Here is a 23,071-nt window from a genome sequence, read left to right on the forward strand (position 1 = left end):
CCGCCCATCAAGACACCGACCGCCTAACATAGCGAGGTTCGGGGCAACTTGCTGGGTATCTCGTTGCCACTTGTTTATATGCAACACGGCGCTACTGTATTATGCAGCTTTCCAAGGCAGGGACTCTATCAGGCGATGGGTTATATTCACGGACCGACAATCACTCTCTCGAAGTCGCTCAGGTCAGCATGACCTTCCAATTCTTGATCAGGAGGACATCGCGCCAATCGATGCTCTGCCCATCACGGCCACTTTGGCCGAGGAGTCGCATCCGCCAGAGCTCTTCGAGAATATCAATGGAATGCTCGATGTTTTGAAATCCACGATGTTCGGCCAGATATCGGAGTCGGGAGGAGATTTTGTGCCTGTGGGCTTCCTCGAGGGCTTCCCCGCCAGCCATGAATAAGGGCAACAATATGCCACACTCGGGCAGGGACTCCAGCGGGATGCGATCGAGATGGCTGAGGATATTGTGGACCTGGGTCTGGATCTTCGCCTCCACGGCGCCTGCGTCGGCCGGAAACCGGTCCCTGCACTGGCGATGCAGGTGGAGGAGGGCGGCGCCGCGGTAGGCTTCGGCCAAAGCAATGACGGCCTCGGTCGAGCACAGCGGGGACGTCCAATGGTCAAGCTCGAACTCGAGGGAAGCAGCCTGACTGTAGAATTCGAGATCCGAGACCACCCGATCCTCTCCTTGTAAGCAGCTGATGCGAGACAGGAGGGCGAGAAGACCCTCGCCAACCCCCATGTAGGAGTCGAACACGGGGCCGGAATCTCGGAGCCAGTAGGCCCCTCTGATCAGGGGAGGTTGGTTGAGAGTGACGCTCGCCAAGACGTCGTGATATGCGAAATTGCGCAAGAGCCACTCACCGTCCGTCGATCGCATGAAGCATTCAGGGCCAGCAAGCGTCGTTCCATTGGGCCCGGGGAGGCGAGCGGAAAGAATGATGTCTCGAGCTCCCTTGAGGTGATCGTACCATCGCTGGGTGTCCCCAGCGAGAGCCTCAGTGGCACACAGGACCAAGCAAGCCGCAAGGGTCGTGTCCAGACTTGTTGGAGGAGACGACTTGAGGGACGAGGCCAGTGAAATGATGGCGGAGGACTGATATTGGAGCGCTGAGAGCCGGTGGGATTTTTCAAAGCAGGACAGATGCGCCGACGTCCAAGCGATGAGCGCCGACAGCAGAGCAGGGGACTCCACTGCCATGGGAAGAAATACTATAACACACCCGTTTAGTCAGGGTCCGCGGCACAGCTGTCACAAACGGTGGGGGCAGAACGGTACCTGAATGGAACGGATTGTTGTCCTCGCTCGTAGACACGAGCCGAGACGAGACATTGGTGTAGAACTTCAACAGGAACCGTTGGTCCGTCTGCTGATGGGTGTTGGTGAAGGTCCAGATATCCAAGGGACTTGGAGCTTTCGGCACCGAGGCCACAGACCAGGGCAGGTGTATGCTGCTGCTGGGAGAAGACGCGGGCGACCGAGGCGATTTTCGCTCCGCCACGATGTTCTGGGGTGCTTGCCGGATACAGACGAGGTTGAGGCGATTGCAGTGGCCGCACACCGGATGCGTCTCGTCGCACTTTTTCCTCCTGCCATTGCAATGTCAGCCGCGACGAGGGAGGGCAGAAGTGACGGAGCGACTCTGGACCTTCGTCGACACGTGAGGCAGCCCGTCCGTTGTCGAGTATTCCCTGACGGGTCTGTTGGTCGCTTGCTACTGATTAAGCTCGCGTGGTTCCCCGCCATCAGAGGAGCGCCCGTTTTGCTGGGCTTCTTTGGTGCTGTCGATCGAGGGATCCGGACAACAAGTGATCCAGGTCTTCGCCGTACAAAGTCACCAGACACGCGGATATGGGGAAAAGTCACTTATGGTGAGAAGAGGCAATGCGGTGGGTTCGTATGGTAAATCTGCTGTGGACAGAGCCAAGTCACCTTCGCAGTCGAGTCTCCCCCTCTCTGCCTTATCTTTCGGGACTGGGCGGCGACATTCTAGGCATCCTGGCGATAAGGCTATAGAGGGCAACTTGTGCAGACGCTCGAAAGGTTCCTCCCGGATATTGTACTTTCTCATTCGACCAGTGAAAGGGACGAGCTTTCAACGGCGGGCACGGCCCCCAATCGCCACCTCTCTCCAGTTGTGGCCGACCGCGATGACTTTCCGTGTTAGCCTTTACCCATGGTCAACGGCGGGGGATGCTACTCCCGCACACAGCGGAAAAACAGGTCAATCCCGGGGCGACCACCCTTGGTGTCAGCACCCGATCCCGTTTTTATCTATGAAGGTAGCTTCGGTACGTCCTGGAGTGGAGCGTATCCAGTCCGGCGCCGCTCGACAGGACATACGGACGAGGATTGCCTTGACGCAACTCGCATACTGTACCCCATGATCCCCGCCACAACCTTGCCGCCTCTCGAGACCAACTACCGCCTAGACACAAACCGTAGAAGTAAGCGGTGTCTCTGCTGGACGAAAACGGAATCTTCACGTCCCAAGGCGGATATCGACGCGTGGCGAGACTCGGTCGCGTTGTTTATCTATTTCTTCCGTACCGGTGTCCACGGCCTACTAATAACCATCGACCCGATTCATAGCAGTAATCATACTCGCAATGGTGTAAAGGCTTCACAGTGTCGATAAGCCTAGCAGATGGGCGTGGCGTCTGTCAAGCAGGGGAGGAATGCTGTCGAAGGCGAGGGTGTGGCGGTTCCGCAGGCGATCTCAGATAGGTAGTGTGCATATCGTCGTCGTGACAGGAATCGAATCTATCGTTCCATCCAGCAAAGGTCAGTAGCATCGAAGAAGAAAAGACACAGCACAATGCTTTTGGCGTCAACACGCCCCGCAGTGCTCGCTGCGCCGACTCTGCCTGATGCTTCCGCAGTCTGTGTGTGCATATCTACAAACCGCGCTGCAGTCAAGGCAGGGCATCCTCCTCCACTCCCTCGTAACCGCATTGCCCCGTCCAGCCTTGTACAACTAGCGCTATGCAGGATGCGGCGCAAGGCTGAACCGCCAAACATGCCCGTTACAAGACGATCGATCTTTGACAATGCGGTTAACATTCCTGATGACGCAGGCATCCCAAGCACAGACTGTAAGTCTAAACTGTAAGTCTAATCAATCCCGACGTAAGCTAGCAGCGAGCCCGCCTGGGTCCTCAATATACAGCCCAAAGTAACACAAGCGCGTGAGGCGGCGCGGTGTATGTCGACTCCCGAGTTTTGGATCCGCAGATATCTGGGATCCCTGGAACTAGAAACCACGAACACAGGCGGCTGTCGGAATCAGCCTGAGGCCCTGTTCACTGATTGATCATGTGCGTTGACCACTTCTTCAACACCCCGCTCTCCTTTCGAACTCAAAACAATTCTAATTCGCCCCCCCCCTCCACATGTATTCCTATCCGGCTAAGTGGAGTTGGAGTTGTCGGCGCACGAGAAAGCAGAGCCTGCACGCGCGCGCAACGGTGTCAGCACCAGAGACAGGGAAAGGAGTACAAGGCCGAGACTGACCGATCACACCCGTGGCGTAGGCGTCAGCGATCTGTGTGATGACCGCGTATGTGCCCCCGACGGTAACCAAGGCGCCGATCAGCAGGAGCAGCCAGTGGAGCGCGTACGCGACCTGGTGTTTGAATGATCGCTTCCACCAGTCGCGGTGATCGTAGAGCCAGAGCCAGGCGGGGAAGATGAGCGCGATCGGAGCGTAGGCGATCGATCCCACCATGGCAATGAGGAAGTTGAAAATCGGGATGGCCGAGGCCAGAATGAAGGTGATGGCGCCCAGGCCAAATACACAGCCCCTGAAAACCATGATCAGCAATGCTGCCACCCTTTCCCCCTCCCTTCTTCTCAGCTTGTCATGGAAGAATCCGACGAAGTACTTACAGCCACGTCCCCCAATGGATAAAGGTATTTGCCTGCAGATGACGCGATTTACGCAGAATGCGCACGAACAAATACTTGGCCGCAACCTGGTCGACATGTCAGAGTCCGACAAGGGAGCATGGCGGGTGACCTGAGAGGGGCCAGAGGGCGTTTACATGTAAATAGAGGGCCGCGCTGACGACGAGGCCCACCAGAGCCACACCGTACGCGACCTTCTTGACCGTGGGCCCTGCGCTCTGCGGCGGGTATTAGCTCGACTGATTCCCAACCCATCTTCCCACGAGGAGGTCCTTACCCCGAGTGATGGCGTCGCCACCCATTGGCCGCAATAAGCGTAGACGACCATGCTGAAGGAGAAGTATGCGGCGGTCACGAAGCCCATGGTCACGTACAGAGCCTTGTAGTACTCACGAGGCTTCCTCATTTCGGAGATCACAGGTATGTATGCGGACGTCGCCGCCGAGGACACGAAAATGGTGGACGTGGCCACCATCCCCGCCATGAAGGTCGGATGGCCGATGGCGTGGAATCCCAGTTCAAAATCACCCTCCTGAGGAGCGGCGGCCGGCCGGTCGATCGTGGTCACACCGACGCTGTTGCTCGTCAGTCCGGTTTCCTATTCCGCGGGGCGTCGATTTCGGCGTTTCAAAAAGCAGCCAGGCTTACACGACGATGAACACGGCAATGAAGACCGAGAGAAACCCGACGAGCGTGACCCAGCTGAGCTTCTCGAACTTGCGGATACAGGCCACCAAGGAAATGAAGACGGTAGCGAGGAATGACCACCACACCGTGCAGGCGCCGTGCATCGACAGAGCGTTGATTCCGATCGAGGTGCCGAGAATGCCGGACCCGGCGGAGAGGACGTATCTACAAGTGGTCTCGTGTCAGCTGAATGGCGTTACAATGCTCGACCTCGTCGTCGGCATCACGCACGCAATCATGAACTCGATGCCGATGATTTCTTTCAGCACCGGCCCACCGACAATCTTCGCCATGTCGGCGACACTATGGCATCCCGCATGCCTGTTGCGGAAGTCTCCCTGGATCTTTCCCACATCTGGCGTAGAGTCCCCGTCGTTAGCGGTGAATCAGGAGCCGGAGGGCCGGGTCGGTGATGGAGCTTCTCACATGTGTTGACTGCACCCCAGCAGACGATCGAGATGCCGCCGCCAACGCCGCCTGACAAAAATGTTGGTCACCCAGGTCACACGTCCATGTCGAGGTTGCTTTACCTAGAGCATACAGGGAGAGTGGGATGCTCATCACGCCGGTCGCGAATTGAACTGGACTGGGTCAGAGTCGAGAGCCTGGAAGAACCACGACGGCATACGCACTTTTGGTGAAGATCATCGTCGCATGCACCCAGCTCACGGTACGGAATTGGACGTCGGCGGTGTCCTTGAAGACTTCAAAGTCATTGTCGTCGACCTCGCCGTTCTTGACGGAGTGGATGCTGTCGACCCCGTTCGACTTTTCAGTCGTCGTCATCTTGTTGTCCCCGGACAGGCTGTGGTTGCTTCGGATCGACATGATGCCGGTTGCAGAGGATGAAGTGGTCGTAAGGATGTGGATGCAGCTGGAGTCTAGAGGCTGTGCTGAGCCGGGACTGGGCTTTATCTATCTGGAATCGCCGCGGGAGCGGACGAGGTTGATCAGGCAGTTCCGCATTTCAGTCGATAGACAGATTGATCCGTCGGTCGGCCTGGCGCGTTTGAAAGTCGAGAGCGGTTGCCGCGCCATGCCATGGACGGTGCATATCCCTGGCAGCCACGCTCACTTTGAATATCCGCGTGGCTATAGCCTGCCCGGTCGGTGCAGTGGCGGGATCGACAATGAACATGTGGATGCCACTTCTGGCACCGAGACGGGCCCAGGAGGGACTAGGGGCGCGTATCGCGCCCGTGGCACATCATCCAATCATTGCGGAAGATAAGACCGGAGCACGCTTCGGTACGCAGAGCTATAGCTCCTGAGGCTGGGAAGGATGGGTAATGTGTTGGGGGAGCTGAAAAGAGATAGGCCGGCTTGTCCTCGTCGAGCCCTGATACCGTTATCACCACCATGTGGAGACAGCGGGCCGGCCAAGCGTGGGTACCTTCAGAGTCACCGAGTGCCATGGCAGTCCACCTCCTCGCGACCTGTTCTCCACCAGCACGGACGGAATATGGACTGAGTACACACTGGACCCTCATGTTGGTTCACCCAAGGGACATGTGATCCAACTCTAGCGATATGTGGCTTAGAGCGGAGCGGAGGAAGACTCTGAAGCCGGATGGAAAACAGGGGGCAAGCCTCCCCCCTTCCTCCTCCTACAGGCAGCAGGAAGTCGTATCCGAAAACGCAGAGCCCAGGGCAGAGCCAGAGCCAGAGCCAGAGCCAGAGCCAGAGCCAGAGCCAGAGCCAGAGCCAGACGGGCTACAGGAGCGTCCAACCAACACTACACACTACACCTTCTTTGTCCGAATCGCACGGTAGCCTAGGTGTCTCTGGGACGAGGACACGTCTTCTGCGTGATATCCATGTCTATAAACCGATGAGTCCGCGTAGTAGAGTCAAATCCGTCGTTGCAGCAACTCCATCTCCTGTGAGTTTGTCTATTTCTTTCCCACGACCAGCATTGAGCCAGGGGCCACAGTATGTCCAGGCTTGGTGGCCACAACTTTCACCACGGCGCCGTCCAACGCGTCGGGCGCACACACGTTGATTTCCATCTTCATCGCCTCCAGGATGACCAGCACCTGGCCTTTCTTCAAGGTGTCGCCCTCTCCAACCAAGACCTTCCACACGTTCGCATCCATGGGGGACGTGACTTGCATGGAAGGATCTAATTCCTCCCTGACCAGCTCCTTCAGCCGGATCGCTTCTTCGGCGGCTTCGGCCTCTTTCTGGGCCTTCCACTCGGCGTACAGTCTCGTTTCCAGTGCCAGTTGCTCCTCCACGCCCTTCCTCTGGCCGTCCTTGAACGCGATGTATGCGGGGTCTTGTTTGGAGGCCTCAATACTGGCGACCACGGCGTCGACGTCGAATAGCCCCTCGCGAATGTCGTACTGGAACTTGCCCGCGAAATAGTCGCGATGGATCGTGCCATACTCTTCAAGAGAGACCTCGTGGAAGTAGACCAAGTCGAAGGGCTCGTACATCCACGGCTTGTCCGGGCTAAAGCCCTGTTTCGTGCCGTACGTGTCCCAGCCCTCCACGGTGCGTCCGACGAGCATGTAACCTCCGGGCTGCTCGACCGGATACATGGAAAACAGCGAGCCTCCCATGCCGATCGTTCCTCCAGGCGTGTAGGTCCGGCTCGGGTTATACTTCTGTGCTCGCAGCTGATTCATGGGGTTCAGCGGCAGGAGTTCCGGGGCACCACAGAGGAACCCGACCGCCACGATCAAGAAAGGGGTGTCGATGCAGCGAGTGAACGCCTCTCGTCGAGTTGCGAGACCGTTGTTTCGCCTCAAATACTCGACGTTGTCCGGCAAGTAGGCCGCCGTGGGCCGTGTGGTGGCCATGTATTGTGCAATGCCTTCTTGAAGGACGGGGTGGTCGAGTACCGCAGGCAGGTGGAACTCACGAGTTCGGATCTTCGTCGACTTGGTGAGCTCGACGGAGGAGTAGATGCCACTCAGAATGTCCAGGAGCTTGTCTTGGCTGATCAGCTTCGGGTCGAATTGGACGAGCAGGGCGGTCACGTTCGGGACGACAGTGACGCCAGGAATCTTCATTTCCATCAGCTTGGAGGTGATCAGCCGGATCCGGACCGTGATCAGAATGTCGATTTGTTGTTCTCCCAGCTCCAAGAGGATAAAACAGTCCCCTCCCTGCCGATAGGTGGCAGCGGGTCGACCACCCTCGGCCGGAACCTGTTTTAATATCGCCGGTCCGGCCTCTCCTTCCGCCAAGGAGAGATCGAGCGTCGGTTTGTCGTCGGTCGCGCCCGAAATCAGTTTGGCCAAGTCCTCGATGTAAGATTCGACACGACCAGACAGTTCCCGAGCTTGTGCATAACTGATCGGGCGCATGCTCATGTGGTCTCCCGGTTTGAGCTGTCCAAGTCGCCACAGGTCCCCCGCCACGACGGTAGTGGAGCAAATCAGGCCACCGAGGTTGGGGCTGTCCATGGTGAATGCGACCGGGTCATCGCCTGTCCAGTTGAGACCCCCAGGAGAGGGATAGCCATAGTCAAGGATGTTAGATGGGTGGCTACCGCCTTCACCTCCATTCGATCTGGCCCATCTCGGCTTAGGACCCTCCAGTCTGATGCCTGTGCGGTTGGAGTTGTGGCCAACTCTCCATTTGGTGGTGTACATCATCTCACGGTCCTCAGGGGTCATGATGTCGTCCGAATCATGGGGGCCATGCATGACATACACTTCCGGAATGGTGTAGCTGGGGATGCACTCTGCTGGGAGGCTGTACTTCTCTGTCTCCAAGGCCGTCGCACACGATTCTGCAGAGAGAAGAATGAAGTCATTTGGTTGCAATTGACGACCCTAGAAGCTTCGTGTCAGCGTCACTCCGATGTATTGGACCGGGGGGATGTGTTACCTGGATTCCGCCATACTTCAGGCCTGGTGCTGTGCTCTTCGATCCGAGGTACGTCGGGCTAGGCAACGAGAAGTCAGCTTCGTCACGATCGAGGGAGAAGCGCTGGCGGCGGCGTACACCTCGGGGAATCCACCCTTTACTGCCAGGTAGACTCGACACCCACCACCCTTGATCGCGCCGACCTTGACCTTCTGGCCAGCCTTCACGGAAAGTCTTGTCCACATGTCAGCCGGAGCCCCGTCCACCGTAACTTCGACCGGAGCACCGCAGATGGCGATGACGGCGTGGGCAGTGAACAACAGTTCAGGCCCCGAGAGAGTCATCTCGAGAGCCTCCACGCCGGGGCTGTTAGTGACCAGAAGATTCGCAACTAGATCGGGCCGTTAAGTGAGTGATGTGCCAACAGGAGACCAAGTCATACTTACTTCTGAAGGACACGTTATCCATTGGACCGCATTGGGGCACACCATGACCCATCCCGGGTCGCGCTGGATAGTCTTGAACGGTAGTAAAGGCCCCCGGTGTAATGACATCGATGGCACAAGGCCTGTAGGTAAAAGCCTTCGGAAGAAAGTTGGTGAGCGTGTTTCCGAGCCCAAAAGGCTTTGATGTGATGAGGCTCCGGAGAAAGTCGATGTTGGTCGGCGGACCTTGGACCTTGCTCTGGGAGAGAGCTTGAGACATTTTGGCCAGGCATTTCGGCCGGTTCGGGGCGTGCGTGATGACCTTTGCGACCAGAGGATCGTAGTAGGGGGTGACGGTCTGGCCGGTTTTCACCCAGGTGTCGATCCTCACGCCTTCATCAGATGCCCAGGACACGTCCTGCAGGAGTCCTGGGGCCGGGCTAAATCCGCGGTAAGGATTCTCAGCGTACACCCGGACCTCGATGGCAGCACCATGTGGCTCGATGCCCCTGTACTTCAGGAGATCTGGGGACGGGATGCCGGGATATCCTCCCTTTTCGAAGTCGGCCTGTCGGAGCATCAAAGCCACCAGGTCGACGCCATAGCACATTTCGGTGATGGGGTGCTCGACCTGGATGCGAGTATTCATCTCCAGGAAGAAGTAGTCTCCAGTGATGTCGTCGACCAGGAACTCCACCGTGCCGGCGGACTTGTATTTCAACACCGCGGCATACGCGACGGCTGACTGAGTGATCTTCTCCCGGAGGCCGGGATGAGCCTGGACGAACGGGCTCGGACACTCTTCCAGGACCTGGTTCAGGGGGTCAGTCTCGGAGATGTTCTCGAACGGCAACCATCACGGACGGACCTTTTGGTGGCGTCTCTGCACGCTACACTCGCGCTCTCCAAAATGGACCACGTCAACGCCATTGCCGAAGACTTGGACTTCGATGTGATGCGCCGAAGCGTAGTACTTTTCCAGGAAGACACCCGCATTGTGGAAAAGTGTTTCGCCTCGACTGGTCACCTGGGCAAAGGCAGAAGCAATCTCGGCCTCGCCCTTGCAGATCTGGAGACCCATACCGCCGCCACCCGCACTGGCTTTGAGCATCACCTGGCACATGGGTCAGTTCCCACGATATCGGATCCGGGCTGGAGAGGCTCGGACTGACTGGAAATCCTATCCTGTTGGCTGCCTCGAGGGCGTCTGCCTCGGAGGTCAACAGATCCGTCCCCGGCACCACAGGCACCTTCGCGGCGACGGCGAGATCTCGAGCGCGATGTTTCAAGCCCATTTCCAAGATCGATTCCACCGAGGGCCCGACGAACACCATGCCGGCATCCACGATCTTCCGGGCAAACGTCTCATTCTCGCTGAGGAAGCCATACCCCGGGATGACGGCGTCCACCTTGTGCCGAGCACAGATATCGAGAATGTCCGGTCTGTCCACGCACGTCAGAATCACGGGCCCAAGGGGAGGGGGTAAGGAGCGCGCCTCGGTTGGGAATGGCCTCACATTTGCAGGTATCCCGTGCTGTTGGTCCCGGGAAGTGCGACGCTCTCATCAGCGAGCGACACGTGCAGCGACGTTGCGTCGGCCTCGGTATATATAGCCACCGTCTTCACGCCAGACGCAATGCACGCATGGATACATCTTACTGCAATCTCGCCTCGGTTCGCAATCAACACCTTGCGGATGTGCTTCAAGGGTTCCAACGACAGGTCGCGGCTAATCATGATCAATTGCCTCCAGGTTGGTGTTGACGACCTCAGAGACGTCGATCTTTCTGAGCCACGCCCATGCTGGGAAAGCTCCCAAGTTGAAGAAAGGTCGAGACAGTGTCTCAGAGCAACTCACTCGTCGCCTCTAGCTCATGGGCTCCAGCTAGAGAAGCTTGTCCGACGATGGCAGTCTTGCGAGGGTCTGTGAGACGCGCAATCCATAGAGTCGAGGCTAAACCGCAGCCACACCCCCGTGGGAGTGGTGGGTCGAACGCAGCATGCATGATAGACGTGCAACGCGAGCCTACATGACAGATAACGAGATCTCAAAGGTTCCGAGTATGAGAACCGATATCGAGCACTTGTTGCACGCCCGACCTCGCGGGCAAATCGAACACGGGAGCACCACTATCGTTGGCCCACCCAGCGACGCTTTGGGCAATTGACCACAAGGTTCTTGACCCCTGCTGCCATGCATATGTGGATCCTCGCACAAGCCCGCTCAGCGCTTACGGCGCCGACTTCTCGGCTGGCTTCTGGTTGGCGGGATCCTTCAGACCTTGCGAAGGTGAGGTGTGCGGCAATACCCTGGTCGCCTCAAGTGTTTCACAGCTCCCCGGGAGGCATGTCTCGTGGGGAATCGAGAGACGCCCGAAATACTGTGCTGTGGGTAAAAGGCGGTGCGGAGTCGAAGGGCGAGGCACAACACTCAAACGAAGGCTGCCCGTGGCTGAGAAGCACTCGATTGGCAAATGCACAAGCAAAGACCGGACGCAAATTTCAGGATTCGATATTCTCATTGACAGGCCGAAAGCTAGACCGTGGTCAATGACCATTACGCCGTGAAGCCGCGCTTCGCATTCGCCTCGTCGACGGCCTTCCGTACCGCCTTGACATTGTCGAGGACAGTGGGCATATCCGAGTGCAAACAGATGCCAAATGGCTCCCCATTCAAGCCCACCTTGCGCATGATGCCATCAATGTCCTCGACACTATCTTCCAAGGCAATGGACGTGAGGCGGTTGGCACAATCCTCGGGGGTCGCCATTTTCGACTTGCTGACCGGCAGCAGCCCGCCCTCGGCGTCGTAGTTGATGTCAACGTAGACTTCCTTTTGGAAAGGCACCCCGTACTCGGCGCAGATCTCGCGGTGGAGCGGGTTGTCGGCGCAGTAGACGGGGACGCCGTAGGGTTTGATGGCATCCAGACATGCCCGCAAGATGGCCGGATCGCGCATCGTCCACATGCCCAGCTCGCCGTGCGGTTTGATATGGATCAGAGGCACGCCCTCGGCGTCCAGAATGGCCTTCAACGCACCGACCTGGTACAGCACGGCGCAGTAGACGTCGTGGGGATCGAGCTCCATCCTCCGCCGCCCGAAGCCGATGAGGTCTGGCAGGCCGGGATGGGCGCCCACTTTCACGCCGTACTTCTTGCAAAGACGGACCATTTTGACCATCATGGCGGGATCGCCGGCGTGGAAGCCACAGGCAATGTTGGCCGTGTCGATGAAAGGCATCAACTCCTCGTCCGGTCCCTACGCGACGCATATCAGAGAGGCTCGTTCGACGTCCGACCGGGATTTGGCTCGTCTCACCATCTTCCATCGGCCAAAGCCCTCGCCACAGTCGACATTGATCTCAATCTTTTTGACAAGCTGGTCCGCCATGGTGGTGCCCTTGCGAGAAACGCTACGGCAACGATGGGAATAATCGAGTCCGTTGGTGATGAAGACGTCTACCAGATTTCAGAAGCCGGCCACCCAACCCCGGACAAGAACACGGGGATTGTCGTATTGTAATCGACTTGCTCCATGGCCGCGGGATGCAGTGACCCCACAATCTGCTTAGCCATCGCTCGAGCAAGCCCTTGTCTGACCAGGGCCCGTCATTCGGGACATGTCTTCCTCGGTTCGCGGCAGCCGCGATAAGATGATGCATGGACCGAGTATATTCTGTCCCACCTCTACTGATACCCTCTGTATGGCTCCGCACGGCCACCACGCAACATGCTGCACGACATTGCATTTGATGGCGGTTGCGGCGCGTGAGAGATAGGCAACTGGTTTAGTTGCATGGCCGTGCGTCCACTTGACGGACTGTAGAACAGTCTTTGGATTCCACACGCGCCATGTACGCCAAGGGTCCCACTCCATGACCCTGCACCCAGCACCCTAGCCGACGGCAGCTATCCCAAAGCAGCGAGCACGGTCGTCCTTAATTCAGAGTCTGTGCTGCTATCTCAAGAAGCCGACTGGCTTGACGCGTGGCTGGCGTGAAAGCAATCTTTAACCATCTTATCTCTTCTGGGCCTTGAACCCATAAGAGGAGGGAATTGCCCTGACGGAGTACTCCTCGCACACGTTGTGCGGCTAAGCAATGGCCTCGCAACCAAGAGCAGTGCCTCGCGGATCCACCCCTCCCTTATCTCTCCTGGTCCCAGCAATCCGGATCTCTATCTCAAGGCCGGCGAAATGTCTGCTATTGGAAAGCCGTACGGAGTCGAGCAGACGGACTATTGCGTACTCTAGTATCCGCTGCCCAAACCGGCAGGCAAGGCTGGCCTCGTGTATCGGGCAAGCCAAGTCACGACCAAGGTCATTCCGGGGGCGACTAGCCGGCATCAATGATAGAGTCTGAGCGGCCTGTTCAAGGGTTCCTGATCGAGTCGAGCAAGAGACCAGGGCCCCTCTGATTGCTGTATGGACAACACTGCCCTCGGTCTGGCTTTCTTTATTTCGCACCATGGATCCGATGACTCCTTATTCACCCTAAGCTCTAATGAAACTCCATTATGTCCGCCAAACTTCAGCCGACGCTCCGCTGCTGAAAGTTGTCGGTGGAACTCGAACAAGACCCCCAAGTAGCGAGTGTGTCCTGTTAGCGGGACAGATCGGACTGAAGACGGCTCATCTGCTGGACTCGACCATAACCTGGTCGTCGACGACGCAATCATCTCTGACGCAGAGTCCCATTCACTCTCGCCGACACCGGTCGAGAACCATTTCTGACGACCGATTATCGCTGACGAGGAGGTCGGCTGACCTCTACACACGTCGACGAACCCTGGGCGAAAGCGTTCCATCTCTGCGCGATGCTCGGTGCGCGAGTTCGACGGGTCGGGCCTCCTCACCTCACAGATCAAGTACCTCATTCGTAACTATGCGCAGAATGTCGTGCCTATATACCGCATTCTCGAGGCGGCCGGCAATCCATGGAAGAGTTTCATGCTCCCCAGCGTGTTGCAATGTTGTACCGAGCTGGAGATCCACGGCCAATCCACGGCCCCAAGATGGGCGCTTTTGTATATAGTGCTGACCATTAAGTCCTATAATTTTCGCAATGTATCGCCCGGGGTATGAGACCCCGCAAGGTCCTGAGTGGTACAGAGTGGCCTCGTCCTACAACGGCAAAGCCCTTCGTCTCCTCGAGTCGTATCCGGGATCTTCCATATCGTACTGACCATGATGGGCTGCTGGCGGCCATGCTGTTCACGTTTACCATTGACATATGTCTTATTCTGTTCTTTCTTGCATGTCGGAGCATCGTACTCAGAGGAACAGATGATGTCGGATGCCATGACGACATCTCAGATCCACCTGAAAGGGTGTGAGACTTGAGATGCGTGCAGACCCGGGGGTATGGGCATAGTCTGCCGCATGTCACCAAACGCTTGCACAAAAACTCTATTCACCTGAGAGTTATGCAGCAAGCCAGTTCGCTGCTGTTCATGGGGCCTTGAGGAGGATGTTGCTAGCCGCGATTGGCGGGGTCATGGCGAGCTCCGTGTGGTCGGATACCGACCCGACTTCCCTCGACGGGTCGAGACTGAGGGAGTATGAAGAAACTGACGCCGAAGTCCTGGAATGGCCCGTCGAGGAGAAGATTGCCATCCTCAGAGCAGCACCCACCACGCCGGGCAATCTGCTGGTCATGGAACACTGCTGGCGTGCATTTCACTATGCGCTGATCATCTTCTGGCACTGCCGGGCTTGTTTTCTGGACTGGTATGACAAGACGGCCGAGGAAGGAATGGATTCCTCGACGACATCCAAGGAGGCCTTGGTCGCCATCTGGCGTCAAAATCGAGATGCCTAGAGTCCGAGCAGTCTACAGACGCTGAATTTTGTACGCACGTAGAGGATTGATGTAACAAAACCCACCACGTCTCCGGCATCCTTGATAAGCGCCGTGATTGCCTTACGGTTATTCATTTGAGTGCCAAATTGTCGGTCCGTGCGAGATAAGGCAATCTAGCATCTCTCGCCGGTCGAGGCTGGGGACTGATGTGGGAAACCGGTCCACCGCGGGATGTTGATAAACAGTTGCTCCTCGAGGAGCTAGCCGGGTGGGGAGAAGGCTTGAACTTCTATCTTCATAGCTGTCCTAGATGTGTAAATGGAACTTGACGTTCGAGGGAGCCTTGCTGGGGAGAATTGCCCAATGCACTGCCTTCCTAAACGGAGGTCCGCGGTAGACACCAACGCGGATCTGGTCGCCCTCAGCCAATTTCCAAAGGGCCAGTCGACTTTGCTGCAATCCTCAGACTGAAATATACGCAGCGACTGCAGTGGTTCGTATTGCGAGGAGGAGGACGGGGCCGGACACTCCATGCCTCGCCGCCCCAAGCGCCGCCGAAGAATAGCCAGCCGAATGTGCATTCAACAAGTAAAGTCAAGTCGTGGAGAGGGAATGCATTCTTGCTTGAAAATGGATGACTGCCCGACTGACTAGACTTCCACCTTCGTCACTGTTTTCCCAACCAGAATATCGCCGAGTGATCACAGTCTTGGACTTATGGAAGCACAGAAGCTTGCCGCGTTTGGCAAGCAGCATGTCTCGCCTGGCATCAGTCGCTTGACCGATGAAATCCTCGAGTACGGAGCCGGCAGCTATGTGACCACCGCGGGAGGACGAAACTACCTTGACTTCACCTGCGGTGTCGGCGTCACCAACCTCGGACATTGCCATCCGAAGGTAACGAAGGCTGTCCAGGAGCAGGCTGGAAAGATCTCCCACGCCCAAATCAGCATTGGCTTCCACCGGCCGTACCTGAATTTGATTGAAAAGCTGTTGTCCATCATGCCTCATCCCTCACTGGACACCTTCTTCTTCTCGAACTCGGGCTCCGAAGCCATCGAAGCGGCGATCAAAGTGGCTCGCCGCGCGACCAAGAAACCGAACATCATCGTCATGCAGGGGGGTTTCCATGGACGCACGTATGCCTGTGCATCCTTGACCACGTCCAAGACCATCTTCCGCGAAGGACCGGGCATGACCATGTCCGGAGTCTTTGTGGCCCCGTTTCCCTATTGTGCGCACAGCCCGGAGGCGAAGTGTACAGGAGGCAAGCATGATCCGGAAACCTGCTGGCAGAGCCCACTTCGACAGTTGGAATTGCTGCTGAAGCAGCAGTCGGCGCCCGGGGACACGGCGGCCCTCCTTATCGAACCAGTCCAGGGGGAAGGAGGTTATGTCCCGGCACCCCCGGAGTACTTGGTCAAGGTCCGAGAGCTCTGTGAGAAACACGAGATCCTCATGATTGTCGACGAAGTTCAATGCGGCTTTGGTCGTACGGGGAAGATGTTTGCCGTGGAGCATTCGGGCGTGCGGCCCGATATCATGGTCATGGCGAAAGGGCTGGCCAATGGATATCCTCTATCGGCCATCGTGACGAGCAAAAAAGTCATGGACTCAATGGTGTCAGGCACGATGGGAGGCACCTATGGCGGCAATGCGATAGCTTGTGCGGCATCGGTGGCAGCAGTGGAAGTCTTCCGAGAAGAAAAGATTCTCGAAAACGTCGAGGTTCGGGGACGCGAGTTGAGGGCCATGCTCGACGAATGTGCGACGGCACCAGATACCAAAGATATCGTCCTCGACGTCAGAGGCCTTGGCCTGATGCTGGGCATGGAGTTCCAGCCGGGCCACAACTATGCGGTGAGAATCCAGGAGAAGTGTCTGGAGAAGGGGATGATCGTTCTGACGACTTCCATCTACGACACTCTGCGTTTCATTCCGCCCTTGAATATCGCCGAGGATGATATGATGAAGGGAATCACCATCATCCGCACAGCCATCCAAGAGGTGGCAGCCGAAGACCGAATCGGTGCATACCAAAACGGGACCAAGTAGTGTGAGTGCCATGGGTGCCGGTCATGGTAGACGACACTCATCTCCATTGAACGAACGAATGAATGATTGATTGATTTGGTGAGCCGCAACCGAATTACAAGTTTGATCCTCTCCTATAAGTGATAAATAAACCTGGGAATCGTCGGGAGTGGAGACCCTGAACATACCTGAGCGTCCCCCGATGTCTCCACTGAGGGCCAATTCATTTGATGCTACCCCCGAATTGCAGACCACAGACGGTGCATCCACGCAGCGTGGGAATGTAGGTGAGGCGCAGCCACATGGGGTCTACCTCTGATATGCGGCCCTCTTTTCAGCGGGTTTGTGTTCTGGGCGGCGTGCCTCGAGCAGCCCAGAAGTACACCATACTCTCGGTGATTTGTTAGAACCCAATACGGCCGACAGTGGATGCTCCTCGAGGCTGGCCCGGGCAGTGCACGGAGTGGTATGGCGTCACATTCCGTGTTCGGAACCCGAAGTCGCAGTTGATACCTGGTCCTCCAGCCTCCCTATCCATAAGTGTTTCCGGGGACATCCGATCGATCAATAGATAGGGGAAGAAGCAATTAAAAAAGGAATCCCGATGGGTGTTGACAGAGCCGCAGTGGCTAAGGACACAGATACCTCAGTCCCGTGATCATCCAGGACTGCCGTCAGAAAGTGCGCCAACGTTCAGCGTCTCATCTTTTGCGGGCTTTTCACGTTTGGCGCTGTCGCAGGCACGAAATTGTCGACGTCCACCACACCCGCCGTTTCAAAAAGAAAAAAAAACCAAAACCCCCCCAAAAAAACGGTGGACCTTCGACCGACCACAAAGTGAGAATGGTAGAGATGGAACCTCGTAACTGAAATTTTCAGGTTCACGGTGATCCTTCATCCAGCGTGGGTCGATCTTTCTGGTTTATTGGGAAGGACCTTATACCGCAGACCGTCTGCGAAAAAGGCGTTGGTGCGGGCCCCGGTCGAGGAGTAGACGTGAATAAGAAATGTGACGGGACCCGGTACCATTCGTGTATGAAGATCACGTCGTCATTTGTCCACGATGTCAGAAGGACCCGGGTCAGATCCCGAACGGTGAAATCTATTTCGGTCGGTGCTCGTTGACGCCCACCCCTTCTAGGGTAAGGGTTCGTCGCATCCACTGAAAAAAAGCCAGCTTGGTGTCCCCTAATAATCCAAGAAGGAGCGGTAGGAGAGGTCCTCATCATACGTAATACACTTCACTCCTATCCTCGGCCTTGGTCTCGGTGCCGGTGACGCTTAAAGCCCACAAAGGACCACTCGTCCACAGCACAAATGGCATTGGCCATGGGCACTTTCTCGTCGAGTCGAGGGCGGCTCGTTGCGATGAAGGGGACAGTCTTCTATTGTCGTGCTGAGGCGCCACCCGAAATCAGCATATTAGGTCCAACGATCTATTGTTAGAGGGAATAGATTCGATATGTCGTATTGAAGATAACGTCGAAGAGTTCGATCGCGGTCTTTCTTGATCCTGGGGACATACTTCCTGCCGCGCACCTTATCGGCCTTTGTATACGCCCATCTCTGGTGTTTTTTGACCTTTACTCAAGCCCACAGATGGTCTGTGGTAGAAGTCCGCCTACTCATATCATAGGATTTAAAGTGTATGAGGAGAGTGAGCCTGTGTCTAAGGAAACTCCGCAGCCCGCGGGCTGAAGTAGGGACTCGACTCCATTTATATTCAAAGGCATTGCCGAGAAGCGGTCTTGCTCAAGGCGGATTTGAGACGGCGGCGGCAGGGGACATAAGACGACACAGGGACCCGGAAATAGGCCATGTCGGATACCGCTACTTTTAAACCCTGGTGGAGGTGTCGGTGTATGGTCGGCGGAACCGCAGCAAAAAATGCGACCGTCAAGACGAGGGTGAGCGCAAGGTGAATGCCAGTAGGAGGAGGGAGGGTGAGTGAAGGGGTGAGTGCAAGGTGAGCTGCGAGGGCAGTGTATATAAAAGCGGCGCGTGCTGGGTGAGTCACGTGAGCCGCGAGCAGATATTCCCACATTTGAGGCGCCAAGGGCAAAGACAAACTGAAGGCATTTTGCGAAGAGCTTACGGAGTACATTAAGCCTGGAGGGCCGCCGAGTCATCTGGCATGCATTATCTAGCATCCCATGGGCCTTGACGTATGCCAACCTGGGACCTCGTAGCCGCCACATGCGCCCATCAGGAGTCTGCCATAGTACAGGCTTCACCAGCACCAGCACTGGCTCTTCCGAAGCTGGTTCTGCGGCTCAATTGTGTATTGCTGATGCAGTTTGGGCTCTGCAGCGTACGTGGGTAGCTATATGTTCAAATTCTATGGGGGTATCATAACGTCGTCTCCAAGTCCCTTTCCAGATGATCATGTCCAAGCAGTCGCCGTATCTACCACATTCTGTACAGACATGGCATTCCCTCTCAAATCCGGGCTCCAGCTAGATACTCGCGGTCAATAACCTCAGTTCCGCTGCCTTCATCGGTCCTCCTCCGTTCCAACACCCAACCACCCTCTCCATCACGCGCATAGCTCACACTCTCGGCACCACTCGATGTTCGACTGTGGTGGCCTTTTCGTCGATCACCGCCAGCCGATCCTGCAGGCGAAGGCATCTCTTCCTGAGACGTGAACGCGACCGGTTCGCTCATCTTCTTGCGCGGCGTGTTCTGTGTCAGGGTAGGTCTCTCCGATTCGTCCTCCTCTTCCTCCGACTCTGGGATCCCAGCTGGCGAGGTTCGACCGTGCATCGAGGACGGCATGCGGCTTCCGCCGTGGTCTGAGTGCGCGAAGGGATTATTCGCCACAATCGACAGAGGAGAACTAGCCGCGAATCCGGCCGCGGAGCTGCTGATGCTGGAAGAGCTGCCACCAAACGTCCTACCTCGCAGCTTCATCAACGCACTAAAGCTCATATCTTCGTCGTATGCCGGGGAGTCAAGTTCCCGGAGTTGAGCAATCCCAGGGCTCGGCATCGAGTGTGCTGACCCTGGAATCCCACCTGATGGTACTGGTAGCGAGACGAACGAGTTTCGGGTACTCCATTCGCTCCGTTCTGTGATAGGTGTCAGGCTAGGCTCTTGGAAATTTGCTTTTCCACTGTGGCTTCGCTTCACTCCATTGGACCCTCGCTCCGCGAAGTAGCCGCCGTTAACCAGCTCGGTGTTGCCTTTGCCACGGGATCGAGCATAAAATCCAAACTCCTGGCCGTAGAAGCCCTCGTCATCATTTTCCAAGGCCTCAGCATTGGCCTCCGCAATCATCAGATCATCGTCCATGTCATCGTCAAAGGGAAACCCATCATCTTCGGCGATGGCGGAGCTGTAGTTGAGGCTGAAGCGACTCCCGTCGGATATAACCCCATGCTGGCTGCTCTCCACTGGAGACTGGGAAGTATCATCGGAGTTTTGGCTGAAGCTCACTTTGCGGTCAAACCGCCCGTTCGCAGCGGCCTGATTGGCCGCAAACGCCAAGGCATCGTGATCGCGGCAAGATTTGTCTCGGTGAGACCGGCAATGGAGCTTCCTGGCATAAAGCTAGCTTGGTTCTTCTGATGGCCATTCACCAAGACAGCGGCTGTTTGGGCGTCTCGATCATTTTGCGCGGTGCTGTTCAGGGACCGTCTACCTGGTTGACCCTCTCCAGGACTCACAACCTTGACTTCTGCATCCCCGACTGCTGTTTGCTTGGCCACTTCAAGCTTCCGGGCATTGTCAGCTGGAATGTCGCGGATCTGGCCTGTATCATCATCGAATAGTCGTTCGTCAAAGGTCGCACCGGAAGGATCAAGCTCAAGATGGCCGAATTCCCCGTCATCAAAGTACAGGTCATCATCGTCAAAAACTCCTCCTTGGGGACGCGAAGTCAATTGTGATCGCCGGCCATGTGTTTCTGCGGTCGAAATGCCAAGCCCTCCAAGCATGGAAACTTGTTCGACATCGATGACACCGTCCTTGGGCTGAAAGTCCAAGCTCTCGTTCTGCGAAGGCGCTCTAGAGTCGGCGATGCCGATTGCAAACCCTTCGTGGTCTCTCGGCGTAGGCTGGGATGCATTGTTTGTGCTGGTGGGGCTGAATGTCATGGATTGAGGAGTAAAATGGAAGCCCTGCAGTGACTGGCCCTGCAGGGTCGTAGTCCTGACATCCGAGGCTGAGTTATCTTGGATGCTGGAGGGGCCGTAACGGGCCACGAGGGCATTGCCCAGGGGGATATCGTCATTGCCAAAACCATCATCATCCTCAAAATCTGCGTTCACACCAGGAATTCGCTCTTCAAAGTCATCGTCGGCATCCGGGTCGTAGTCGAAGGCGTCCTCTTCTTCGTCCCCATCTGGCTGGGTAGTCTTCTTGGTTGCTTCGTGTTGCTTGTGCTTTTCTTCGAGCAGTTTCTCTTGAGCCGAGGAGCCTCCGCCGATCTGGAAGCTGAATCGGGAGGAGGTGCTCGTCATATGCTTAGGTAAAGCAGCGGGTGGCGGGACGTCAAACTTCGGCGACGGTGTGCTTTTCGGTGGAGGTGAAGGCGCAGGGGGCGACGGGGCCCCTACGGGCGCTGTGGGCAAGTCTCCCTTCTCAGGCGGCAACGGCTTGTTCTCCTTCCGAGCCAGCTCAGGATCGGTTCCTAGACCTGGTTGTGGCACCGCCGACGGTAACCGCCTGGCAAAAGCAGGCACATCAACGGCATCTTGCTTGTCGTGAGAGAAGTTCAAAGCATGGATGTTGTGCAGGTAACCCGTCCTTTCTGGTTGTAACGACGGCCTCTCATCCGAGAAGTGCTCCTTGAACATCGGGCTATGCGAGGTATTCGGTGTGCCGCTCAGTGGCAATCTCGCTGAAGTAGGCGAATCATTGGTCCCCCGGTTTTCTGGCCCGTAGCCAGATCGCAGGGGCGAGTCAACGTTGCTAACGTCATTGTGAGAATAAAGCCTTCGATTCCGTGGGACGGAGAAGTCATGTACGACCTTTCCTCGAATGCTTGGGTCAAAGTTGTCTGGCAATGCAAGAACCGACAGAGTCTTGATACTGAGATTGATGTCGTCGAGTTTCTGATTCTGTGATGATTTCCGGCGGGCCAGCAGATTCATTGGGTTCAACAGATTCATCCTACTCTTCTTCCCGGCCTGTGCTTTCACTGGAATCGGCTCGTCACGCGCAGACTGCGTAGAAACGCTGTAATTGCGCAAATTCGGAGAGGAGGCATTGTCGCCGAGCTTGATTGGGGGTTCAAGCACTCTCTTCTCCCGCGGCTGGGGCTGGCTAGAACCAGACGTCCAAAGCGATGGACTCAACACGTACTCCGCACCTGGTGAGGGCGACCACGCAGTTGAGCTAGCAAGGGTGTTGTTCTGATCCGTCATCCTTCTCGTCAACGGTCGAGCAGCCTCGTCTGACGATCGATATTTCGGCCGACTGTCGTCCTCTGAAGACCTCTGATGGTACGTGGATTCGACGACCGGAGGCTTAGGTAAGGGAGAACCGAAGGGCAGCGCCGGAAGGTGATCGGAGACCGGAGAGGTTAGTGTCAGGTTGAGGTTGAGAGTAGGGCTGTCTGATTCATCGGTTGTGGGCGTGCTGGCAACAGGGCTGAAAGCCTCGCTGTGCCTGTTGGGGCGGTCAAACAGCCGCCGCGGGTAGGAGGGAGATGATGGAGAGATCTGGTCAGATCTCCGTCTGCGACGTTGAAGGGGCGGATATCCTCCAGTGTTGGTGTTCATCTTGGATTCAGGTAACGCAGGTGGCAGCAACCACAATCTGCTCAGGGACAAGCATTCTCCAGTGTCGCCTCGAACAAAAACCCGCTTCTTATCTGCGCTGCATTGCTCTTTCCGACCAAAAAGAAGGCCTATTGGTGATAGAGCGAGAGGCCGATGTGTGGAGGTGGTTCAGTTGACTCGTAACCGCAGTTGTGCCGTTGCTCGTGGAGGGATCTCTCCCAGTATTTTGCGCGATGGCTATGTTGGATGGACGCCAAGCAGAAGACGGGGACGGTGGATCGTGAATGAGTGAGTGTCGGCGTGAGGACTCGTCGGTGATCTCGGCGACGATTGAGACGGTGAAAGTGTCAACATGGCAGTCCTCGAATTTGTGTAGAGACTCGTTGTCGCAGGTTGAGGAGCGAGTGTCAGCCAATCGAGCTAGCCGTTTGGCAGTCGTCAGCGGCTCCACCAGGCCACACCCTCTCGAAGCTTGGAGAACAGGGCGAGGACTGGCTGGGGGCAGACGCAGCGCGTGCTAGCGGAACCAACCTCCCGAAGAAGAGGTGCCTAGGCGGCCGGCCTTCCCAGATCCAGGCAAGCCCAGGACCGAGGATGCGTAGATGCAGCCACTGTCACGATCTTCCGGGGAACGCCAGCGCCTATCGCTTGGGCGCTGCAGTTCC

The 23,071-nt window shown here is 56.7% G+C and overlaps 6 protein-coding genes across 6 annotated transcripts; 1 reads left to right on the forward strand and 5 right to left on the reverse strand.

Moving 5' to 3' along the window:
• Positions 1–178: 178 nt before the first annotated feature.
• On the reverse strand, positions 179–1,207 carry G647_10201 (uncharacterized protein; the record flags this gene model as incomplete). Its single annotated transcript, XM_008726193.1, has 1 exon — positions 179–1,207. One exon carries the CDS (start codon positions 1,205–1,207, stop codon positions 179–181), a length of 1,029 nt encoding a protein of 342 aa, XP_008724415.1.
• Positions 1,208–3,415: 2,208 nt separating this feature from the next.
• Positions 3,416–4,893, reverse strand: G647_10202 (uncharacterized protein; the record flags this gene model as incomplete). Its single annotated transcript, XM_008726194.1, has 7 exons — positions 3,416–3,456; positions 3,521–3,810; positions 3,896–3,981; positions 4,051–4,131; positions 4,191–4,488; positions 4,562–4,765; positions 4,832–4,893. 7 exons carry the CDS (start codon positions 4,891–4,893, stop codon positions 3,416–3,418), a joined length of 1,062 nt encoding a protein of 353 aa, XP_008724416.1.
• Positions 4,894–6,492: 1,599 nt separating this feature from the next.
• On the reverse strand, positions 6,493–10,582 carry G647_10203 (urea carboxylase; the record flags this gene model as incomplete). The annotated part of the gene is made up of 7 exons (XM_008726195.1): positions 6,493–8,385; positions 8,441–8,498; positions 8,558–8,810; positions 8,866–9,655; positions 9,713–9,958; positions 10,017–10,287; positions 10,362–10,582. The coding sequence occupies 7 exons, from the start codon at positions 10,580–10,582 to the stop codon at positions 6,493–6,495; spliced, it is 3,732 nt and encodes a 1,243-aa protein (XP_008724417.1).
• An 820-nt stretch (positions 10,583–11,402) lies between these two features.
• G647_10204 (uncharacterized protein) lies at positions 11,403–12,236 on the reverse strand (the record flags this gene model as incomplete). Its single annotated transcript, XM_008726196.1, has 2 exons — positions 11,403–12,104; positions 12,165–12,236. The coding sequence occupies 2 exons, from the start codon at positions 12,234–12,236 to the stop codon at positions 11,403–11,405; spliced, it is 774 nt and encodes a 257-aa protein (XP_008724418.1).
• Positions 12,237–15,363: 3,127 nt separating this feature from the next.
• On the forward strand, positions 15,364–16,701 carry G647_10205 (4-aminobutyrate transaminase; the record flags this gene model as incomplete). Its single annotated transcript, XM_008726197.1, has 1 exon — positions 15,364–16,701. One exon carries the CDS (start codon positions 15,364–15,366, stop codon positions 16,699–16,701), a length of 1,338 nt encoding a protein of 445 aa, XP_008724419.1.
• A 2,418-nt stretch (positions 16,702–19,119) lies between these two features.
• Positions 19,120–22,406, reverse strand: G647_10206 (uncharacterized protein; the record flags this gene model as incomplete). Its single annotated transcript, XM_008726198.1, has 2 exons — positions 19,120–20,075; positions 20,132–22,406. 2 exons carry the CDS (start codon positions 22,404–22,406, stop codon positions 19,120–19,122), a joined length of 3,231 nt encoding a protein of 1,076 aa, XP_008724420.1.
• Between the last annotated feature and the right edge of the window lie 665 nt (positions 22,407–23,071).

Source organism: Cladophialophora carrionii (assembly GCF_000365165.1).
Source record: "Cladophialophora carrionii CBS 160.54 unplaced genomic scaffold supercont1.13, whole genome shotgun sequence".
NCBI lineage: Eukaryota > Fungi > Ascomycota > Eurotiomycetes > Chaetothyriales > Herpotrichiellaceae > Cladophialophora > Cladophialophora carrionii.